Source organism: Erigeron canadensis, chromosome 9, assembly GCF_010389155.1.
Source record: "Erigeron canadensis isolate Cc75 chromosome 9, C_canadensis_v1, whole genome shotgun sequence".
NCBI lineage: Eukaryota > Viridiplantae > Streptophyta > Magnoliopsida > Asterales > Asteraceae > Erigeron > Erigeron canadensis.
This window is the reverse complement of record NC_057769.1, coordinates 1,619,319-1,640,264: the sequence shown is the minus strand read 5'-3', so window position 1 is coordinate 1,640,264 and position 20,946 is coordinate 1,619,319. Positions and strand designations below refer to the sequence as shown.

At 34.3% G+C, this 20,946-nt stretch overlaps 3 protein-coding genes across 3 annotated transcripts; 1 reads left to right on the top strand and 2 right to left on the bottom strand.

Moving 5' to 3' along the window:
* Positions 1-309: 309 nt before the first annotated feature.
* LOC122581562 (zeatin O-glucosyltransferase-like) lies at positions 310-2,666 on the top strand. The gene is made up of 2 exons (XM_043753792.1): positions 310-1,167; positions 1,776-2,666. Exons 1-2 carry the CDS (start codon positions 393-395, stop codon positions 2,411-2,413), a joined length of 1,413 nt encoding a protein of 470 aa, XP_043609727.1. The 5' UTR covers positions 310-392; the 3' UTR covers positions 2,414-2,666.
* Positions 2,667-9,629: 6,963 nt separating this feature from the next.
* On the bottom strand, positions 9,630-10,400 carry LOC122581467. Its single transcript, XM_043753699.1, has one exon. The coding sequence runs from the start codon at positions 10,398-10,400 to the stop codon at positions 9,630-9,632; it is 771 nt and encodes a 256-aa protein (XP_043609634.1).
* Positions 10,401-13,446: 3,046 nt separating this feature from the next.
* Positions 13,447-16,399, bottom strand: LOC122584010. Its single transcript, XM_043756375.1, has 4 exons — positions 16,339-16,399; positions 15,778-15,914; positions 14,589-14,917; positions 13,447-13,798 (listed from the first exon to the last, which is right to left on the bottom strand). Exons 2-4 carry the CDS (start codon positions 15,889-15,891, stop codon positions 13,636-13,638), a joined length of 606 nt encoding a protein of 201 aa, XP_043612310.1. The 5' UTR covers positions 15,892-15,914; positions 16,339-16,399; the 3' UTR covers positions 13,447-13,635.
* Between the last annotated feature and the right edge of the window lie 4,547 nt (positions 16,400-20,946).

The window sequence follows — 20,946 nt, the reverse complement described above, 5'->3', positions numbered from 1 at the left end:
ACAATAGCAGATTAGTTGTTGTTCCTAACTAAAGGTAAGATGGTTCACAATTTATTTTATACATATAACGATACATGCATATATATAATTTATTGTACGATACATAATGCATTATACAATTTGTAATACAAATGTATAATGCAAGTATCGTAATTGAGTTATGGCGGGTTTATCACCACGTACGCATAGCCAAATGATGTGTCACCATTATCCACAATAATGGACGCTTTAATTTTAAGCATGTGGTCAAACATATATCACATCTATATATATATCTACATTACAAATTCAAAGTTGCATCACCATGAATAAAACGTTACCCATAGAAACCCTACTAAGCAAACACAAATTTTAACTAACTTCTAAATTCCAAATAAGCCACCTAGGTAAAAATGTCCGGTGACACAATCTATGCAACACCGTCTCCGGCAACCGTGGTGATGGTTCCATTGCCGCTGCAAGGCCATCTCAACCAGCTCCTCCACCTCTCGCGCCTCATTTCCATCCACAACATCCCGGTCCACTTTGTCAGTACCACGACCCACTGTCGTCAGGCAAAACTACGCGTACAAGGATGGGACCCAGTCGCCGACGCCGGCATCCACTTCCACGAGTTTCAAACCCCTTCATTTGTTTCTCCACCACCAAACACTAATTCCACCACAAAATTCCCTTCACAATATCAACCTTTATGTGAAGCCACCACCCAACTCCGCCATCCCATGGCCTCCCTCCTTCGCAAACTATCCCTCACAACGGGCCGCCTTGTGGTGATCCATGACTCCCTTATGGGCTCCGTGATCCAAGATTTTGCATCCCTACCAAATGCGGAATCCTACACTTTTCATAGCGTATCCGCTTTCACTATGACATTGTACACTTTTAAGACCTTATGCAAGCAACTCGAGAACATAACAAAGCCTCAACATTTAACCAAAGATTACTTGTCATTTGAGGGTTGTTTTACCTCCGAGTTCAAGAAGTTCACAAGTATGCAACACGAGTATGCAAAATTAAACTCGGGTCGCATCTATAACTCTTGTAGTATTATTGAGCAGCCCATGTTGGAGCTACTTGAAAGAGAAGAGAACGATCGAAACAAGAAGTTATGGGCCCTTGGCCCTTTTAATCCCGTAGATATAAAGAAGACAATAAAAGGAGACAAAGGTATATATACATATATGGATTTTGCTTACACATTTTGAATATATGTTATCAACAACCTGTATTTTTTTTTTATATAGAAAAATCATGCATGTGTACGTTACACTTGCATACAGAAAAAGTAACTTTCAGTAATGACATCTGGTTTTGTGAGATGTTGCTTCCAGGTTTTACCAAAGGTAGAAAAAAGGACCTCCAGCCTTTTTGGGCATGAGGATCGAACTCATAACCTCTGTTTCCTGAAGCAATAACTCCAACCACTGATCCAACCCAGTTGGTTTTATACTTGCAGACAATCGATAAATAATAATCTTCCTACAATATTTAATTGTTTTAACAGAATGATATTAATTAAGAGAAATATCATAAATTTCAACTGTCTTGTAACTGTGATATTAAAAAGATTATTAAGATGATTTTGTAGGACGATATATTAATCAAGAATGGAATATTTTTCCTACAAACCAGCCACTTTTAATTTCCTGGCTTGTCATAGTTTTGTACCACTCGTAGATGAGAATTGAACAATTATTATCAAATCAAAAAATCTTGTAACCATTTTCTTAAGTATATAGAGAATTGAGCGTGTGGAATTTGTATGTTTTTTGCAGGGCACACATGTCTAAAATGGCTTGATAAGCAAGAAACCAATAGTGTAATATTTGTGTCGTTTGGAACAACGACCTCATTCACCAAAACACAAATCATAGAGCTCGCGATTGGGTTGGAAAAAAGCAAGCAAAAGTTCATATGGGCACTAAGAGATGCCGATAAAGGTGATGTTTGTAGTGACTCATATGTGTCACAAGTTGAATTACCAAAAGGGTATGAAGATCGAATCAAAGGGAGGGGGTTGGTCATTCGACAGTGGGCCCCCCAGCTCGAAATCTTGGCCCATCGGGCCACTGGAGGGTTCATGAGTCATTGTGGTTGGAACTCTTGTATGGAGAGCATATCAATGGGTGTACCTATAGTGGCATGGCCTATGCATTCGGACCAACCAACCAATGCGGTTCTTGTCACCAAAATTTTAAAAGTTGGGATAACGGTTAAGGATTGGCAATGGAGAGATGAGATGGTGTTGACGGAAAACGTTGAAAACACGGTGACGAGATTGATGGATACGACGGAAGGGGAAGAGATACGGCAGAGGGCGGTGCAAATAGGCAGCAGTGTAAGAAAGTCAGTCCGAGAAGGTGGTGTTTCCTGGTTACAATTACAATCGTTTATTGATCACATTACTCGATAGAAGGAAAATGATAAATTCTTTTTAAAATCTTTTGAACTATGTGATCATGACATTTGGTAAAATTAAAGGATGAAATATGAGTGGATTGTACTAATGATATTTTAGGTTTTCAAAGTGGATTATTAAATTATTTGGTAGGAAGGTACATCATTTCAACAAGATGGAAAGAATAAATAAAGGATATGTACCTATAATCTATAATGTTATAATCATGTGATAATATTTTTTATTTTAATAAAAAGTTTTTACACTATATAATGGGTAGATTCTTTTTGGTATATGTTGATAGGTATTTAAATATAATAGAAATGTTGCATGTGTTTGTTTAAAGTTTGATATAGGATATCTTTGACATACCGATTCTATGTAAAAAGAACCTCACGGTAGTTTTATTATTAAAATATTTTAATAGAGTATCATTTTAATATTGTATCCAAAATTATTTGAAAATGATTATAAAATTAATGAAAATTAAAATTTTCGTAAAAACTAAAAAATTGGTTAAAAAAACACTGTGATCTAAATTTAACACAATGTATTTTATTTATATTTTCTATTTTTATTGTGTAATCTAAATATACATTGTGTTATGTTTTAAATACAATGTATTTTTGATAGCGCATAAAAATAAAAAAAATTGTTCATACACACTCTCATATGAACTTAACATAATGTGTTTTCTAAAAAAAATTAAATACACATTGTGTTAAATTCAGATTACAGTGTGTTTTGACCAGTTTTCTAATTTTCACGAAAATTTTAATTTCAAATGATCACAACGCTATAAAACTATTGTACCTTATTTCTTCGCAAACAATTACATATATGTCATTCATAAATCTCAAAATATCATATATGCGGGTCTAAAATATACTTTAAACTATTGTTTTTTATTATTGAACGCAAAATGTTGGATCGATTCTACTCATGCTCTTTGTAAACTATCTTTAAAAAAATTCAATTGTAGAGATTGAACTCTTGATATTTTTCCTAAAAAATATAAATATTTAATTATCAAGTGGGTTTTGTGTTAAAAATCATTGCAAATAAAAAAAACTTTATATTCTAAACAAATATGATATTTTAGAACTTTACTTTTAACAAAATATTAATTATTCGTCTTCCTTTCATAACTTACGCATACTTATTATATACTTACAATCAAACAAAATGACACTTAAGACTAAACGTACTGAGACGTCTTTGTAGGTGACCTCCCCTCTTTCTTCCCTGAAGTTGCTATCCATACAGAACCAAGGGACGACTAAGTGGCTTGGGCGTTCGAATGTACGTGTTCATTGTTAGGGCACTCCATTTTTTCCTTTCCCATACATATTCATTCATTTTAGGGGGATGGAGCAATGTTTTAAATACCGGTAAATACCGGCCGGTATTACCGGTACCGGAAACCACGCCGGTATTTTAAGTCCGGTATTTTCACTATTCAATACCGGCCGGTATTCCCGGTATTTTCCGGTATTACCATACCGGTATTTCCGGTATTTTCAAAAAATAAATTTTGATTTTTTTAAAAAATTATTTTTATGATACTTTAATGTTATTTTTTGTTATTTGTGAACTTTAAAACCTATATTTTGTTATGAAATACATATTTGGTATTATTTTTGAGTTAATTATAATTGCATTTTGACTATTTTTGTTAAATTGTAACAAGTTTTGTAGGATTTTTACACAAAAAATATTATAAATTAAAAATAGTCGTACCGGCCGGTATTTCCGGTATTACCGATAATACCGGTAATACCGGAAAATTTTTCCACGCCGGTATAACTAAAATACCGGTTTTTAAAACATTGGGATGGAGTCATATATCTCATCTCTCTAGCTCATCTCTCAACTTTACCCAATCAAATTACTACACTCCTTTTTAACTCTTCAACCTTTTCTTTTTTAACGCACGTTTTTTAATGACAAAAATCACTCCCAGTTTTTTTCAACTCTCCAACCTTTTTGTTACACCTTCAACCCATCTCGATCCTTGCGAGTTATGATCTCCCCACCCTCCATCTCCCTGTCATCTCTCTCCACTGGCGGCCGAATCCCTCCTTATCTCCCTCCACCCTTACACGTCTCACATAATTACACAAGTCTCCCTTCAATTCGTGTGGCAGGTAGTCATATTCCAAGTCTTTAAAAGGCTTCCTAGATGTTTATAAATAGCGCCATATACATACATTAAATCCCCTTCAAATAGTAGTCTAGCCATTAACTAGTCTAATTAAGTACTTTCCTTGCACCTGGAACAACCACGTTTTATTTACAGTTTGACTACGCTCTTTCTTTTTTCCAACTAACTTTGACTTCACGTCTAACTTCAGAACTTCATGTATAAACACATTTTTATTATATTATAGTCTAAAACGTGGCATAAAAAAGTATTAGTAGTTTAAGCAATATTTATTACGTACATAAGATCTTTGGGTGGTGTTCACATTTCGGAGTTCGATCAATCTAATTATCGATCAGGTGTCGTAGTGTCTTGGTGTCCTTTAATTTGCATCCTGTATTCCTCTAGTCTTTTATTTGTCGGTTAGGTGTCTTTAATGGTTTCTGTTGACATTGATTTGTTGTGAATGGCCTGTTTCTATTTATTTATTTCTTATAGCGTGTAGCACATGTGTATTAGATTTGATCTTTGGTATGGTATCCATGAAATATTCAAAATTAGGCAATATTCTAATGCATGTCTCCATACTCTTATCTATACTTATCCGTAAAGCATATCTAAAGTTGTGATGTTTGTGGGAATTTCTCCATATTTAAAGATATATTTGTAGAATCCATTTGATACATAAAAACATTGTTAATATTGTTATGTGAAAAATGTAAAGATATGTAAAAAGATTTTTATTATGATTGTAAGTAAAACTAAAAGTTTTTAAAATTTTTATAGATTTGTAAAAATATAATATATCAACTAATTAGGCAAATAAAGACACCTAAACGTTTTTAGCATTGAGGATACTTTCTAAAAAATTCCAATAGACCACACAAAATCCAGAAGATGCTGATTTCTTCAAGAGGCCGTTCGGCCCAATTCTTGTTTATCCATTCTCAATTTCCCATCCTATTCATGTGGGCTTTGTGCCCACTTCGCCTTCATGATGACCTAGTTCGGGTACCACGGGTGATTGGGTGAATACCAGATAATTATAAACTAAAATAATATGTTCCCCCTAATTTGATTTTCTATATGAGATAAATGTTTCACTAACATTAATTTCCTATTATTCATGTTACTATAAGATTCAAGCATAATGTTTGCTTGGTTAGACTTTTATGTGTTTGATAAGTGGTATTTTTTTAAGTGATTAAATCCACAAACAGTCAAAGAAACAAGCATGGATCAAAGAGGTGAAGTTAATAGTTATCTACTTATCTTTTGTGATGGATTTATTTGTCTTTTATCGGCTTATTTTATCACTACTTGAATTGACAAGTTCATTATTGATGGTTTTTGTGTGATAATATAATCATGACATGATGCATTTAGGCCATTTTAAATGAACTTTCTAGATACATTTGTGGGGTCGAAAATAGATGTTTCTATGAGTGTTATTAAAGCAAATTTGACAATGTTAGTGAATGGGCACTTGCCACATTGATCAAGAGTTACGTAATGGATAAGAGTCATAAGACAGGTCAGTATCAATCAATCATTCAAAAGCAAAAACAAACAATAGAAGACTGATTAGATGATGCAAGTAATGATAAATACAAAGATTTTTGGTGGCAAGTTGCCTTTTTTTTGATGTTTATTTCTGACGATTAAGAAAACTGCATACAATGAAGATAAATAGGAACAAACCCATTATCTTGACCCACTTTCTACTTGGCCCTAAAGACTAGGAAACAGAATAAGAAACTACCCACTACTTCTATGACTTCTTCTACTCTCACATGCTTAAATAAAATTACTTAAATAAAAGTAAACAATAAACTTAAAACATAGACACGTGGACTCCAAAGATGAGCTGGAAATGTTAATTTAACACTCCCTCTCATTTACAGCTTCCATCAGCTTCAGCTCTTCACAGAACGCATCCATTCTTGCACCTGACAAACTTTTGGTAAACACATCTGCCACCTGGTCTCTTGTATCAACCCATTGTAGATCAATTTTACCTCTTAAAACTTTCTCTCTTATAAAATGACAATCCACTTCTAGATGTTTAGTCCTACTATGAAAAACTGGATTTTGAGTCAGTTTGATCGCTGATTGATTGTCACACAACAATTGAATCGGATAGTCCAATTTTTGATTCAGGCCTTTCAAGAGACTGACCAACCATACACACTCTTGAGCCGCCATAGCTGCAGCTCGATACTCGGCTTCGATGGTTGATAACGACACTGTAGCTTGACGTTTACTACACCAGGACACCGGACTCGAACCAATCATGAAAACATAACCAGTAGTCGATCTTCTCTCATTCAAGTCCCCAGCATAGTCTGCATCACAAAACCCCATAAGCTTAGGTCCCGACTCCCTCTTGAAAAATACTCCTTGTCCAATTGTAGCTCTAATGTACCTCAACACCCGCTTCATGGCTATCATGTGTTGCTTTCTTGGATCCATACTTCTATATGCTGAAGGATCATCTAATTTCTTTCCTTCGTGAGCATATAACCTGCTACCAGGTTCCATTGGAGTAACTGACGGCTTACATGTTAACATATTGAACTTTTGTAAGAGATCACCTGCATACTTCTTTTGATGCAATAAAAATCCATCTTCACAGTAGGTCAGCTCCAGACCAATAAAATGAACCAACTTTCCCAAATCCTTCATTTTAAATCTAACACATAGATTTGCTTTTAGTTGAGTGATTTCTTCTTGTACATCTCCAGTGATAATAAGATCATCAACATAAACCAAGACTACAACAACTTTGTCATCTATCTTCTTAACAAATAAACTTGTATCAGCATGAGTTAAGTGAAAACCATTTAACTCTAAAAATTCAGCCATCTTACCAAACCAAACTCTTGGTGATTGCTTCAGCCCGTAAATGGCCTTCTTTAGTTTACACACGTAGTCTGGACGATCTTGACTTTCAAAACCACTCGGTTGATCCATATATATCACGTGATCGAGCTTTCCATAAAGAAACGCGTTGTTGACATCCATTTGAGTTAACTCCCACTGTCTACATGCTGCAATTGCCAACAGGACTCGCACCGTTGTTAACTTGGCTACCGGGCTGAAAGTTTCTTCAAAATTAACGCCATATTCTTGTGAGAACCCACGAGCAACCAGCCTTGCTTTGAACCGATCTACTGATCCATCAGCCTTTTGTTTCAGTTTGAAAACCCATTTACAACTCACTGGCTCCACACCATCAGGTTTGGGAACTAATTCCCAGGTTTCATTTCGATGCAAGGCTGCTATTTCTTCTTCCATTGCTCGTCGCCATTCTTCTTTTAGAATAACTTCTTTTGAGTTTCTTGGTTCTGTCAAAACATCTTCCACAATAGCAACATATGCATACTTGGGATTGCGTTTACGTACCCGTTCTGAACGTCTTAGAACCAAACTCCCTTGATTACCGGTATCACTGTTACGGGCTGCTCTGTTTTTGTCACCATGATCATCTTCCATTTCAACATGAACATCATCGGTAAATTTTAACACAACCTCTGGATTTTCAAGATCCTTCTTGAGTTGCTCACTGTCCGGCAACAGTTTGTTTTCGCTTGACCACCATGAAGACTGTTCATCAAAGATGACATTCCTTGACACATACACTTTTCCACTATTAGGGTCGCAGCATCTCCAACCTTTCCTTTCCGAGTCATACCCTACAAATACACAGCGGATAGCCTTTTTCTCCATCTTATGGCGGAGGTGAGATGGAACAAAGACATAACATACACAGCCAAATACTCGAAAATAACTTACATTTGGTTTAGTGCGGGTCAACTTCTCATATGGTGAGACATAATCGATGTTCTGTGAGGGGACCCGATTGATCACATAACAGGCCACTCGCATTGCTTCAGCCCAGAAACGACCCGGTAAGTTTTTATCGTGAATCAAACTTTTTGTCACTTCACCCAAATGCCTATTCTTGCACTCCGAGACGCCATTCTGCTGTGGTGTATTAGGACATGTCAATTGCCTTTTAATCAACTTCTTTCTCAGATAATAATCGAACTCAGTGGACATATACTCTCCACCATTATCAGAACGCAAGCACTTGACTTTACACCCCATCATGAGTTCAACATCAGTTTCAAATTCTTTGAATTTGTTTAGAACTTCACTTTTCTCCTTCATAAAGTAAATCCAAACAAATCTTGAAAAATCATCAATAAATGTAACCATATACCTGAGACCTTGTGCTGATGCTTGTTTCACCGGGCCAAACACATCTGAGTGAACAAGTTCAAGTGCTTTTGTTGATCGATGACCTGAGCTTTTGAAAGGCAATTGCTTCGCTTTGCCGAATTGACATCCTGAACACACACCATCCTTGTTTATGGTTAAATTAGGCAGCCCAGCAACAAGTTTTCTTTGCACCATTAGGCCTAATTTATCAAACCCTACATGGCCAATTCTCTTATGCCACAAATCGCCGGTCTGCTTTCCTTTTGTCTTTTCGACATAAGCCGATTCAGCATTCAGAACATAAAGTGATTCATGTTTCTGACCTTGCAGAATTGGTGTCGATGGAGTCTCAAATTCCTTGTACACGCTCACTTCTTTTGGGCCAAAGAGCACGTACAAACCATCTGTTGTCATCTGAGGCACGGAAATGAGGTTCCTTCTCATTCCTGGAACATGATACACGTCTCTTAAAACCAAATCGGGTTCCCTACCCTCTGATTTGAAAACAACATCACCAATATCTTTTATTGGATGTTTCGAGTTATCAGCAATTGTTACAACCCGACTGCCCCCATACTTGATAATATTCTGAAGTCGTTTCTTGTCTCCAGTGAGATGATTGGAACACCCTGAATCAACAATCCAGTCATCTAACTAGTTTTCATGAGTTTCAGTAGTGGCTGGACATGCGATCTCTTCATCTACTTGAGCTACTAAAGCTTCAACGTCCCAACCATTTTCTTCTTCCACCGTAGCAGCATTCCCTTCATCGTTCACTGCACCAGGACAATTACGAGCCATGTGGCCCTTACGTCCACACTTGTGGCATTTAAACAGAAATTTCTTTCCATAGTAGTGAGGCTTTCATCCGCCAGAGCCCTCACTTCGATCAGAATTCACAGCCTTCTTGTTACTTTGATCAAAAGGCTTGTTCTTGTCGTTATTCTGGTATGATCTCTGTGGCCTACTATTATACCGACCCTTTGATCTCTCGGCGTACAAAACTTGATCCTCCTGCTTCGAACTAGACCCAACTGACAGACTCCCCAACTGTTTGACCAGTGCCTCTTGACTAGCCAATAAATTCTCGAACTCACCCAACGTCGGTTGTGTTGGCCAACCCTGTACAGCCATAACATAACTTCTGTACTCGGGCTTCAATCCGTGAATGATAATGCGTTTCATCCTTGCATCACCAATAACAGATTCTTTATCAAGAGTTTCGATTTCCCGACACAAAGTCTTGACTTTGTGAAAATATTGTGGAATCGTTAGGTCCTGTTGAGTTATACTTAATAACTCATTTTCTAACAATTGAAGCCGGGCATCATTCTTCTTTGATAGAACCTCTGCCAGAGTATCCCACGCCTTTTTGGGATTAGTCACATCCTTGATATGATCAAGGAGTTCTTCTTCAACCGTAGTCTTCAGGACAAACAACGTTTTACCCGCTTTAACTCTCCATTTCCGTAGAGCACCATCCGCCGTCTCTGGTGAGGGCTCCTCTGTATCGGCCCCTTGAGTAACCTCCCAAAGATCTTGCCCCTTCAAATACGAAGAAAGATACGTAGCCCATGTCTTGTAATTCTGGTTATTCAATTTCTTCACACCGCCAATTAGTTGCAGGTCTGACATCTTGAATGGTGGCTCTGATACCACTTTGATAAATACAAGAGATTAAAGTGATGATAAATTATGCTTAAGAACACAAAGACTTTTGGTGACAAGTTGCCTTTTTCTGATGTTTATTTCTGACGATTAAGAAAACTGCATACAATGAAGATAAATAGGAACAAACCCACTATCTTGACCCACTTTCTACTTGGCCCTAAAGACTAGGAAACAGAATAGGAAACTACCCACTACTTCTATGACTTCTTCTACTCTCACATGCTTAAATAAAATTACTTAAATAAAAATAAACAATAAACTTAAAACATAGACACGTGGACTCCAAAGATAAGCTGGAAATGTTAATTTAACAAGAAATGTTAATTTAACAAGTAAGTGGGTAACTATAGACAATTAGACATAAGATGGTGACAAGTTGTCAAGTTGTCAAGTTGGATAATTGATTAATCTATATTACGAGTATTAAGATATTCTTACGATTATATCCAATTAGCTTAATGAACCGTTTTGTGAGTTTCCTACATTTACAAGTGTCATGTTATATAACAAACCAGTGGCAAACTGTTGTCGTTTTCAGAATCTCTTACTTTTAATGGCACTTGATTTACATATTTATATACTTCTCGAAGAGTCGAAGATCTTATCCTAATAACTTAAATGTCAAGTAGGTGAATGAGTTGTCCATTCTTCCCTCTTAACAGATGCACTGAATTAGTTGTCATGTCTTATCCAAATAAACTTTATATTGTGGCGATTTTCGAATAAAACACGCATTCATAATAAAGTTGAGGTCCATTTAGTAAACAAAAACGGTTGTTTTTGTTGGGTCCTGTTTACTTCAACCTGAAAAGATATTTGAGGAAAAACCTCCACTACACTCTCCTAACCACCGAGATTAATAAACGTCGAAGACGTACCTGACATAGAATCCGTGCCTACCTAGCTAGAAAAACCTCGAGGACTTAATCTGCTGAACTGATATCATTGTCCACTGGCGGATGTAGTATATAATTACTGGGGCAACCGCCACAGACGGACCAAAATTTTTTAATGTAAATATATCATATTTATGTATATTAGTATGTTATTAGTTCATTGGGTTCTCATATTTTTCAAGTCAAAATGTTCTTTTCCATCCGATGTCATGATTTTGGATCCACCTCTATCATCGTCTTTATCCAAAATACTTAGAATGCTTTTATTTTGAAAATATAAATTATAAAATAATACAGTGTATTTATATGTTCTCAATGTAAGCCACGAACTTTGAAAATGCCTTGCTACTTTTGTACATTGTACTGATATCAACTTTTGGTTTCTGAAGAGCAAAGTGGCTCAAGTTAAGCCAAAATAATATTTAGTACAAATATGCAAAAAATCACCTTGTCGTTGCCAAAATATTTTCGGTAAAAGAAAAGGTATGGATAACTTGATATGAGTAATTTGAAATTAGAAATTCATAGAATGTACTTGCATCAATTTAAACATTTTAGCCAAGACTACATGACAGTGGCGTGAGACATATTGCTAAAAATGAAAGTATAATGACCATTTCCGAACAAAATATCAAATTATAATGGTACACTTTTTTAACGATGAGACCTAATTCAGTTTTAGAGGTTCAGTCATTGGTAATCGGTTATCAAAATGATCACATCAAATCAAACTTTGGAAGTACAAAGGTTGTTAATTTGTTATCACCTACATTGAGACAAAACAAAACATAAGTCGATATTGTATAGCTTAAACCCATTATTTAACTTATAAGTTATCATGTCAACCCTTAGGTACTGTATCTAATACAAAAATGTGTGATGTCGATGACTCATTAACACATTTGTGCATTTTAGTCCCGTAATTAATAAGTTGTGGATTATGCCGCTCAATACAAGTGGTCTTAATATAAACATGTTTTTAGAACGCCATTTTGGGTTCATTAATGGGGGCCCAATCACCCAATCATTCATCCTGGGGGCTGGGGCTAGGACAAGTGGCTGTTTTTAATGCACACAGTGACACTGGCACGCAGCCTGCTAAATTGGTTGAGTAATTATATATATCCTTCCAAATTTATTCCCAAATATTCTCTTACCGAACATTGATACTGATGGTTGTAGTAAACATTATAGACTAGTGTTCACAAGTAGGTTAATTAGGAGGACCAGACATGTGTTCAAAGTTAAATTACCATAGCATAAGCATTGTAATGATATTTATCACGTTGGCGTGCACCATGACCCATGGAGACAGAGGTCAAAGGTTCGATCCTCATCTCATGCACGTGGAAGCAGCCTCTCTACCTTAGTAGAGGTAAGGTATGCCTACATCTTAACCTCTCTCATACACCGTCAAGGTATTGGGGCTCAAGACCCGCGTTAGGCGGCAGTGAGCAGTTTCTTTCGTTCTCTCTTTTTAATACTTAGTTAATAACTCGGGTCCACCCAACCCATACATTAAAATTAGCCTTTTTGATATTTTACCCCTAACCAAACCCTCATCTTACCAGCCTATAGTACTATAGTAGAGAGTATTGATATAGATGACTAGTACCAACCGAGCTGATACTTGATAGCATGCAGACATAAATCACATAATCAAGCCCAATATCATTCACGGGTCAAGACTCCCGATAAAGGTCAAACCAAGAATGGTCAACTATGACCAAGTGAAATAATTCATAACCTACTCCGAGGGGAAAAAAACCACAAGTGTTAAGCCTGCGTGAGACACTCGCAATTGCTACAAAATTCCTTGTTTTGGTAGGTCTAGCATGGACAGTTTGGTTTGACATTGATTAAGTGTCTTAGTCCGTGAAAGTGTCTTCCCTGATTTCAGCAATACTCTAGCTACCAAATATCATTTTGGTTCAGGGAGGTCACAATAGGACAGATTGCCCCAATACACTTAATGTCCAGAATCGTTCCTCTTTATAAATATTCATCGTCATAAACATGATTACAGCATTATATTATTTTATAAAATCCTGCAACTGCTAATTGTAACAAATAGCAACTGACTTTCAAAAAATTACTCATTATAGTATCTGGCTTCTAAATTTACCGGTAAAAAGCGATAATTCTGATTATAACAACATAAATCCGGACAACACTGCTATAGCTAATGTGGCACGAAGTTACCTTTTAGGTCATTTAATCAATAAGCAATGCTAGCCAAAATATCATGAAATTAGATATTTCTTACGTCAGTGTAATGGCAGGAATGGGGAGACCATCATCAGTCAGCTTTTTGCCGCCAGGGCTTCCAAATTCTGCAACCAATTTATGTACTGATTTTGCTCCTTCTTATGTAAGTAGTGGAGGAGGAAGTTAGAAAAGCTTTCCCCTATTCCTTTAGATATCAGGTAATGTTTCAGCTCTTGTTGCAAATCAGGGTCTAAGTCCCTGTAACAGATAAGAAAACCCATAACAACACTTTAAAAAAAAAAACAAACCACATTTGACTTTGGATCCAAATATAGCATAAACATTCAAATATCCATAAGTGACACACGTCCATTCAACGACAAACTTTTTAGAGGCATTGGCATTTTTAGAAGGAAAATCAAAACTCTTACGTTTAAGGGCAGCTTTTCAAATAACATGAGAGGAATCTGAAAAGCACCATATTTGTAATTTATAACCCTTAATATATGCAAAAAACTTTTACATCTATAATCACTTTAACTTTAGCTTTAGAGTTAATTATAGTACTTGTGAATAAATTTTCCCAATATATTCGTAATTTATTTATGTATAACTGTAGATATTAGTACACCATCATAGAAGGGCATGGTACTCCTCAGCCAATATTTCAAGTCAGATTATGATACCTAGACATAGATAGGTGTTGCAAAAGAATCTATAGCCATCCATAAACAAAATTAATCCTACCTCCCCCGCATAAAAATGTGAATACGTCGTTGAAATATACCATAAAATTGCAACATTTCCAATTCCTGTAAATTTTTGTGCAACAGGTTTTCATGGTTTTGCAAGAAGCATATGTATCTAAATGTTGGCAACTCCATAAAACTGCGAGGTAATTAATGGACTCCAGAGGGAATAAATGAGGTCATGCGTATAGACGACCGATACAACACTGAATTTGAATTAGCTAAAAATGATCACTAGCATTTCTATGCCTTTCTCCCTTAGATTACAAAATTACAATATGAAAGCAACTGAAATGTACCTGAACTCGGGACCTCTGTAGACTGAAGAACTCAAATTGGTAGGCCACTTCAAATAAAAGGCATTTTGAATATGAAAGTCAACTTTATCTTGACCTTCATCTACAACTTTACAATCAAACTGCAAGATAGAGCTCAACCCAGTCTTTTTTACACACACCTTCATCTCAGCCTCTTTGGGATAACCGACATCTCCTAAAAACGTTTCATCACCTAGCAATGCGGATATAGCAACCTCCTCACCAGACTCACACTTTTTGCGCATCATAATGTCTCTGGATTGTGATGAATCCCAATCAATCACAAAATCTCCTAATGATCCTCTTTCATTCTGAATTCACATCCATGGTAAGGAATGAACAAACTAGTTAGGATCCATCTTGTATATACCAAGTTCTGCACAAAACCTATATTATCATTACACATCTTTTTGTTCCACATTTACCTTAGACTGATTATTCTAATATTAGTATAAAAGGGCACTATGCCTAGAATTATTGGGGGTGACCCATCAACAAACAGATTGTGTGGTCAATTTTCACTTGAGAGAAAAAGCGCAAATAACTTCAGGCATGGCGCCTGATATGACAATTACAGATTTTGTGTAAGCATAATGTAAGTTGGATAAAAATTCTTAGTTAGCTATAAATTTGTGTAATAAATTCAAGAAATTATGGATAAAAATTCTTAGTTAGCTATAAATGAGTACAGCTTCAAGATGTTAATGTGCTAAATTCTGTCTTTTTAGGTATTTGATAACATCCACCATACAATGTGAAACATCTATTTATAATACATGTTGAATAGAAACATTCAATTTCGTAATAAGAATTTACAGGGCACGGAAAACAAAATTATAAGTATGATCGAGCAACCTCATATAAATTTGAAACCATTTACGTTCCAACATTGTGGTGGAACCAACATATTATATCAAAAGGTGCTTTTTTCTTGTCACTCCGTGCCACACTAGTACTCAGCTGTTAGCTATATGTTCTAAATGATCAAATTTATCAACTTTTTACAAACAAAATAAAAGAAAGTTCATAATTAAAACGGCATTGTTAGAACTGTATTACCGATTGAACTAGTCCATTTGGCACAGCTCATTGCCGAAAGCAGTTTACTAAGAAATAATGCATACGAATGCAAACTAAAAAAAAAAAAAGAACACAGAATCAGCGGTGGTACCTTGTAAAGATCATTAGAGAGCTCATGTCTGATCTCTGACTGCAAGACTTTGACCAAACTCGACTCTCCCAACGCCTTCTTACTTTTTTTCACCAATTTCAATACCTTCGACATCGCTCAATCCTAATTCTCTACCCCTGCAATAAATGCCATTAGCTTCTAGAAACAAACGATAATAAACGACTAATAGAGTAATACAATAATACAATGAGGTCTTAGACCTTGGGGAAATCCAACAGGGTTCGAATCCTGGGTTTCATCCCAGGCATGCGTGGTTCGAGCTCCGCATACGGCCCAATTGGATGTCACCGTGGTGTCTCAAATACTAACTGGTAACTACTAACTCGCTATTATAAAAAAAAACGACTAATAGAGTAAAGTCCTAATAAACAATCTTAAAGATAAAGACTTTTTCGCAGTCGTGCGGTAGGGCTTAGAAACCTAACTAGTACTGTTACTGTGTATGCATTTCATAATTCACAAACTTATAATCTAAATAAAATTAGGGCATAAGATAAAATGTCATAAAAATTGAAATTACAGATATAGTCCCTGTGGTACCTGGTGATGCGCCGGCGAGAAGATGGCGGTTGAAAAGTTGTTGAAAAATCAAGGATGAAACTATCAAAGAGGAGAATAAAAACGTTATAGACAGTAATTACCTTACATATTTATTTAACTTATTTAATTATAAGCTTAATTATAATTATTAAAGTTAAATTTTTCTTATTTTGAAAACCTTTTACATTAAAAAAATCTTAATTGATATTTTGTTAATTCAATGTGATAATGATATATAGAAGACTAGTCTTTCACAAAGTTCATAGTGGCTTAAGCTCAAGCCAATAAGCTTCGTGCTCAAAGTTTGCTCTCACACACCAATTAATCTAGAGTCAGGCCCATTAAACTCTAACATTTTTAATTGGACTAGAACGGTACCCGTACAATATGCTAATGGTGGTTGCCACGACAAACTGATGGTGTTGGCGATGACGGGTGGTGGGTGGTGGTGACGTTATCGGCTGATGTAGATTAATAAATGTAGCTGATTTTGAAGACTGTGGTAGAAATATATTTTAAAAAAATAAAAGGATACACGCGTATTGCGATGATGATATTGTGGTGGTTGCGACGGCAGTGATAACGACAACTGTTAATGATGACAATGGCGATTGTTGGGAGTAACTGATTAAAAATAATTAATCTAAAAGGATATCTGATATGTATATATATCTATCTATAACTTTTATAAAACAATAGTTAACCAAGCATTTTAAATACCTCTTGCAATCTAAAACTAATTTGAAAAATTGTCACATAAGATTTTATCTTATGTGTCAACTCCATATTTTTCTTTAAATAAACTATATATTTTAGAAAACAAATGAACGTATATATGTTAAAATAAATAAATAAATATATATATTGTAAGAATATAAGATCCTCATTAGATAAAATGATATCTTCTCTTTAGTTTAAAAAATTACGTCTATACCTAATGATATTTCATTATCTTTTTTATTCAACATTTATATGAGGTTCCTTTCATTTTTTTTTATGTCCTTTCATTTTTTTTTATGGTGATTATATGAAAGTTTGCTCAGGCCGTTGGTTAGTTGAAACTCTCATCGCATTAATCATTAGTGGCAATATTTAAAGTTTATAAGTTTTTTTATCACCACTAAATTATATTCATCTTATATGAGTTAAAAGCTTTGTATAATATTATAACTTTCTGAAAGAGTTATGTTAATTCTTTCGTTCATATCACTATGAAAATTATGTATAATTTTTGTTTAATTCTTTTATCTTTTTTTTTGAATTTTATGATAATGGTTAATATAATCTCTTTTTTCTTTTGTTTTTTAACAATACAATTTTTCATTGTGATAATGAGAAAAATTTTATGATGGTATACGAAGAGTTAGTTCAAAACAAATGTATATAACAATTAGTTTAAAGATTGGATAATGAATACGTTATTGCTAATTTAATTAAGTGAAACTAAATATACTATTCGTCCATATGTTTTTTTACGATCATTATTGATCCATTTCATTAACTTATTTGTTCACATATTAAGCGTTTCATTAAATGTTTTTTTTAAGCAAGTTTAACTCATATCTCACTTTATTGAGCACCTTTTTAAAACAGCCGCACATCGTGCGGGTAAAAAAAATCCTATATATATATATATATATATATATATATATATATATATCTAACGGATAAAAGATTAATAATTTAAATTAATTTATTAAGATCTATTTTTAACATCTTTTTTTTTTACATAACTTTTAATAAGAGTATATAATTTTATGTAAAAGTATAAATATTATTAATTAAGTTTACGATTAAAATGAAATCAACCAATGATAACTGTGAAAATATAAATGTTTTTCTAAATACAAGATTTTAGTTCAAATATATAAAATAATTGCACACTTCAAATAAAATTTAAAGGTGTGTTTTTATATAAAAAATAATAATTTTTTATACATATTAATTAGAAGAGGATTGCTATAATGACAAACACTTTTACAAACTTTTCTTTACAAACTCACGTTTAAGATTATCTGGCTCATCCACGTCATTTCATATCAACAATGAGTATAATTATCTGAGATCACTTATTAACCTTAGCTAAAAACTCTAGTAATTAATACCCCTTTTTCCAGTCTAGAATATTAAGTAGAATAACGTCTTTTCAATTCTAGCTTCTTTCTGTAACACCATTTTCTTCTCTACAAATACATGATAACTTATTACGACATTTTGATCAAGAGCTATTATTAAAACTTCTTGTAGGATCCATGCTTAGTCTAATCCAACAAATATATTATCACATTACGAGCTTTTCTTGATATCTTCAACAGATAAATCATATAAATACATAAACAAATCATAATCATTCAAGTGAATCATTGTGGAATTTCCTCAAACAATTGATGTACAATCTATAAGTTATATACAATTTTTCAATCCATCAACAAAACTTCAAAAAATAAAAAGAAGTGAATATAAAAATTGAATCCTCTTAGGATAAGGATAATAATTTGCCCGAACAATGAAGAAATAGACACCAAACCTGTTACTCATATGAAGAGCCCCAATGAGAAAAAATCAAGAAAACATAAAGAGCCAACCTAGAAAAATTAATACCCAAAACCTACAACGATCCAATATCTCTATTTGTAGCTTTCATCTTCTTTGTGTATTTGGGGAGAACATGAGGGCTGTGAATTTGGGAATGGATATAGGTTATATTTTAGGAGAAAAAATAATAAGAAATTAAGGTTGAGTTAGTATAATCAGTACAAAGAAAGATGAACGAGAGAAAATAATTAACCACGGTTTAGGAAAATTTACGTGGATATGCCAAATAATCCTCCACGTCACTTAGTGAAAATACGTTTGTAAAAGTGTTTGTCATTATAGCTATCCTCTAATTACAATTAGGCTGTATCTAACATTTTTTTTATTTTGCTAAATAAATCTTTAAGGGTTTCGTTAAGGTGCATTAATTAGTTATATATTTTTCATAAAATTTAAGGGGTAGCTTTTATTATGAAAATAACCGTTTTATGCATGCACGTCAAAATGAACCCCTGAGAGTTTCATTTAATATATATATATATATACTCTCTTATAAAGCAAATTGGCTTTAAGGGAGTAAGAACCTGATAAGTCTATATTACCCCTCATTCTAATATATTATGTGCCTTTTAGTCTCAATCACCAGTAACATTTATTTTATTATTTATATAGGATTAGAGGCTTGAAAATGTACCAATGATTTTCGTAAAGATTTTGAACGCTTGAAAATGTATTTGGTCATTTTCTACTAGAAAGTGACAAAGAAAGACTCAACTATAGATTGTTGTGTTGGTTATTTACAACTATTAAAGTATCTCCTTATGAACTCAACTTCGTTCCTCAGGATGTTTAATGTAGATAACAGTAATGGCAAATTGTCTTCAGACTATGATGAGAGCTTTGTTGATGATCTTTCTGAAGTTGAAGTTGGTCTGGTAGTTAAGTATATGTAAGCAAAATTTTGTGTTAAGTGTACTCTTTTTTAAATGTACAGTGGAGTGATGTCGCCTGTTTTGATTCTTGCAATATTAGTTAGTTTATGCACTTACATACATGCCTTAAGCTTATCTAACACCAATTTTATATAAGAGGTAACCCGTATTGAATATAAGATTTGTCTTGGACCATATAACGGTATGAGCTGAATAATGTAAAGGTGAAACCATCAGTACAATGAACTTCTATCTCTAATGGGTTGATTGTCTCTAATAAACAAAATGAGCTAGATAATGAGTTGAGTTATGCTTATCTGTAACTGTCTATAACTGGTACCTCATTTGCGCCCCCATCACCAACCCATTTGTGCCCCCATCTGCACAACCAACCACTGGTTGGTACACTCATTGCAGTAAGTCTTCCTTTTAACTAGCTTGACATTTTTTGCATCCACATTTTTAAGATTTTGTACTCATGTAGATTCCTTTTGTAGACATCGTGTGATGCATATAAATACCTCAAATCCAAAAAATGAACGTAGTAAGCAGGACATGAACCCTCTACATTGTTACGAAATCTCCTTGAGTTATTCATACTTATTATACGCTCATCTTAATTCAATGACCCTTTTGGGTTCTGCCATACAAAAATAATGACCCTTTCCTGTTTGTTATTTACCGAGGAAAATAGATTATCCTGATTTTATTGGTAAAATATCTTCCTTTTTTTTTTATTATTGTCGGTGTCAATTTAACCGATATGGATCTTCTAGATTCTTTGCAACTGGTTTAAAATGTAGTGTTGTCTATTCATCTAACTGTCTTAGCGTTGTATTTTTGAAGTTTTTGATCAATTTTTTTTCATTTGTGAAGTACATTCTAATTTCAACCTATTTATTAGCTTGCTGATATTGATGATTATCACTGCCTACTTTCTTTGTGTTCTAGATATTAAATCTTGCAAGGATATAATACTCTATATCTTAATAATCTTTCCACATGTAAAAGTATGATTTCTTTTTTCATGTATTAATCTATGTACAGTGTATGCTCTTATTTTCATTAATAGGTGAAATCATGTTTGTTCATATTAGTGTGTTCCTACTATATAAAAGCCATGAGTTAATTTGTATATTCA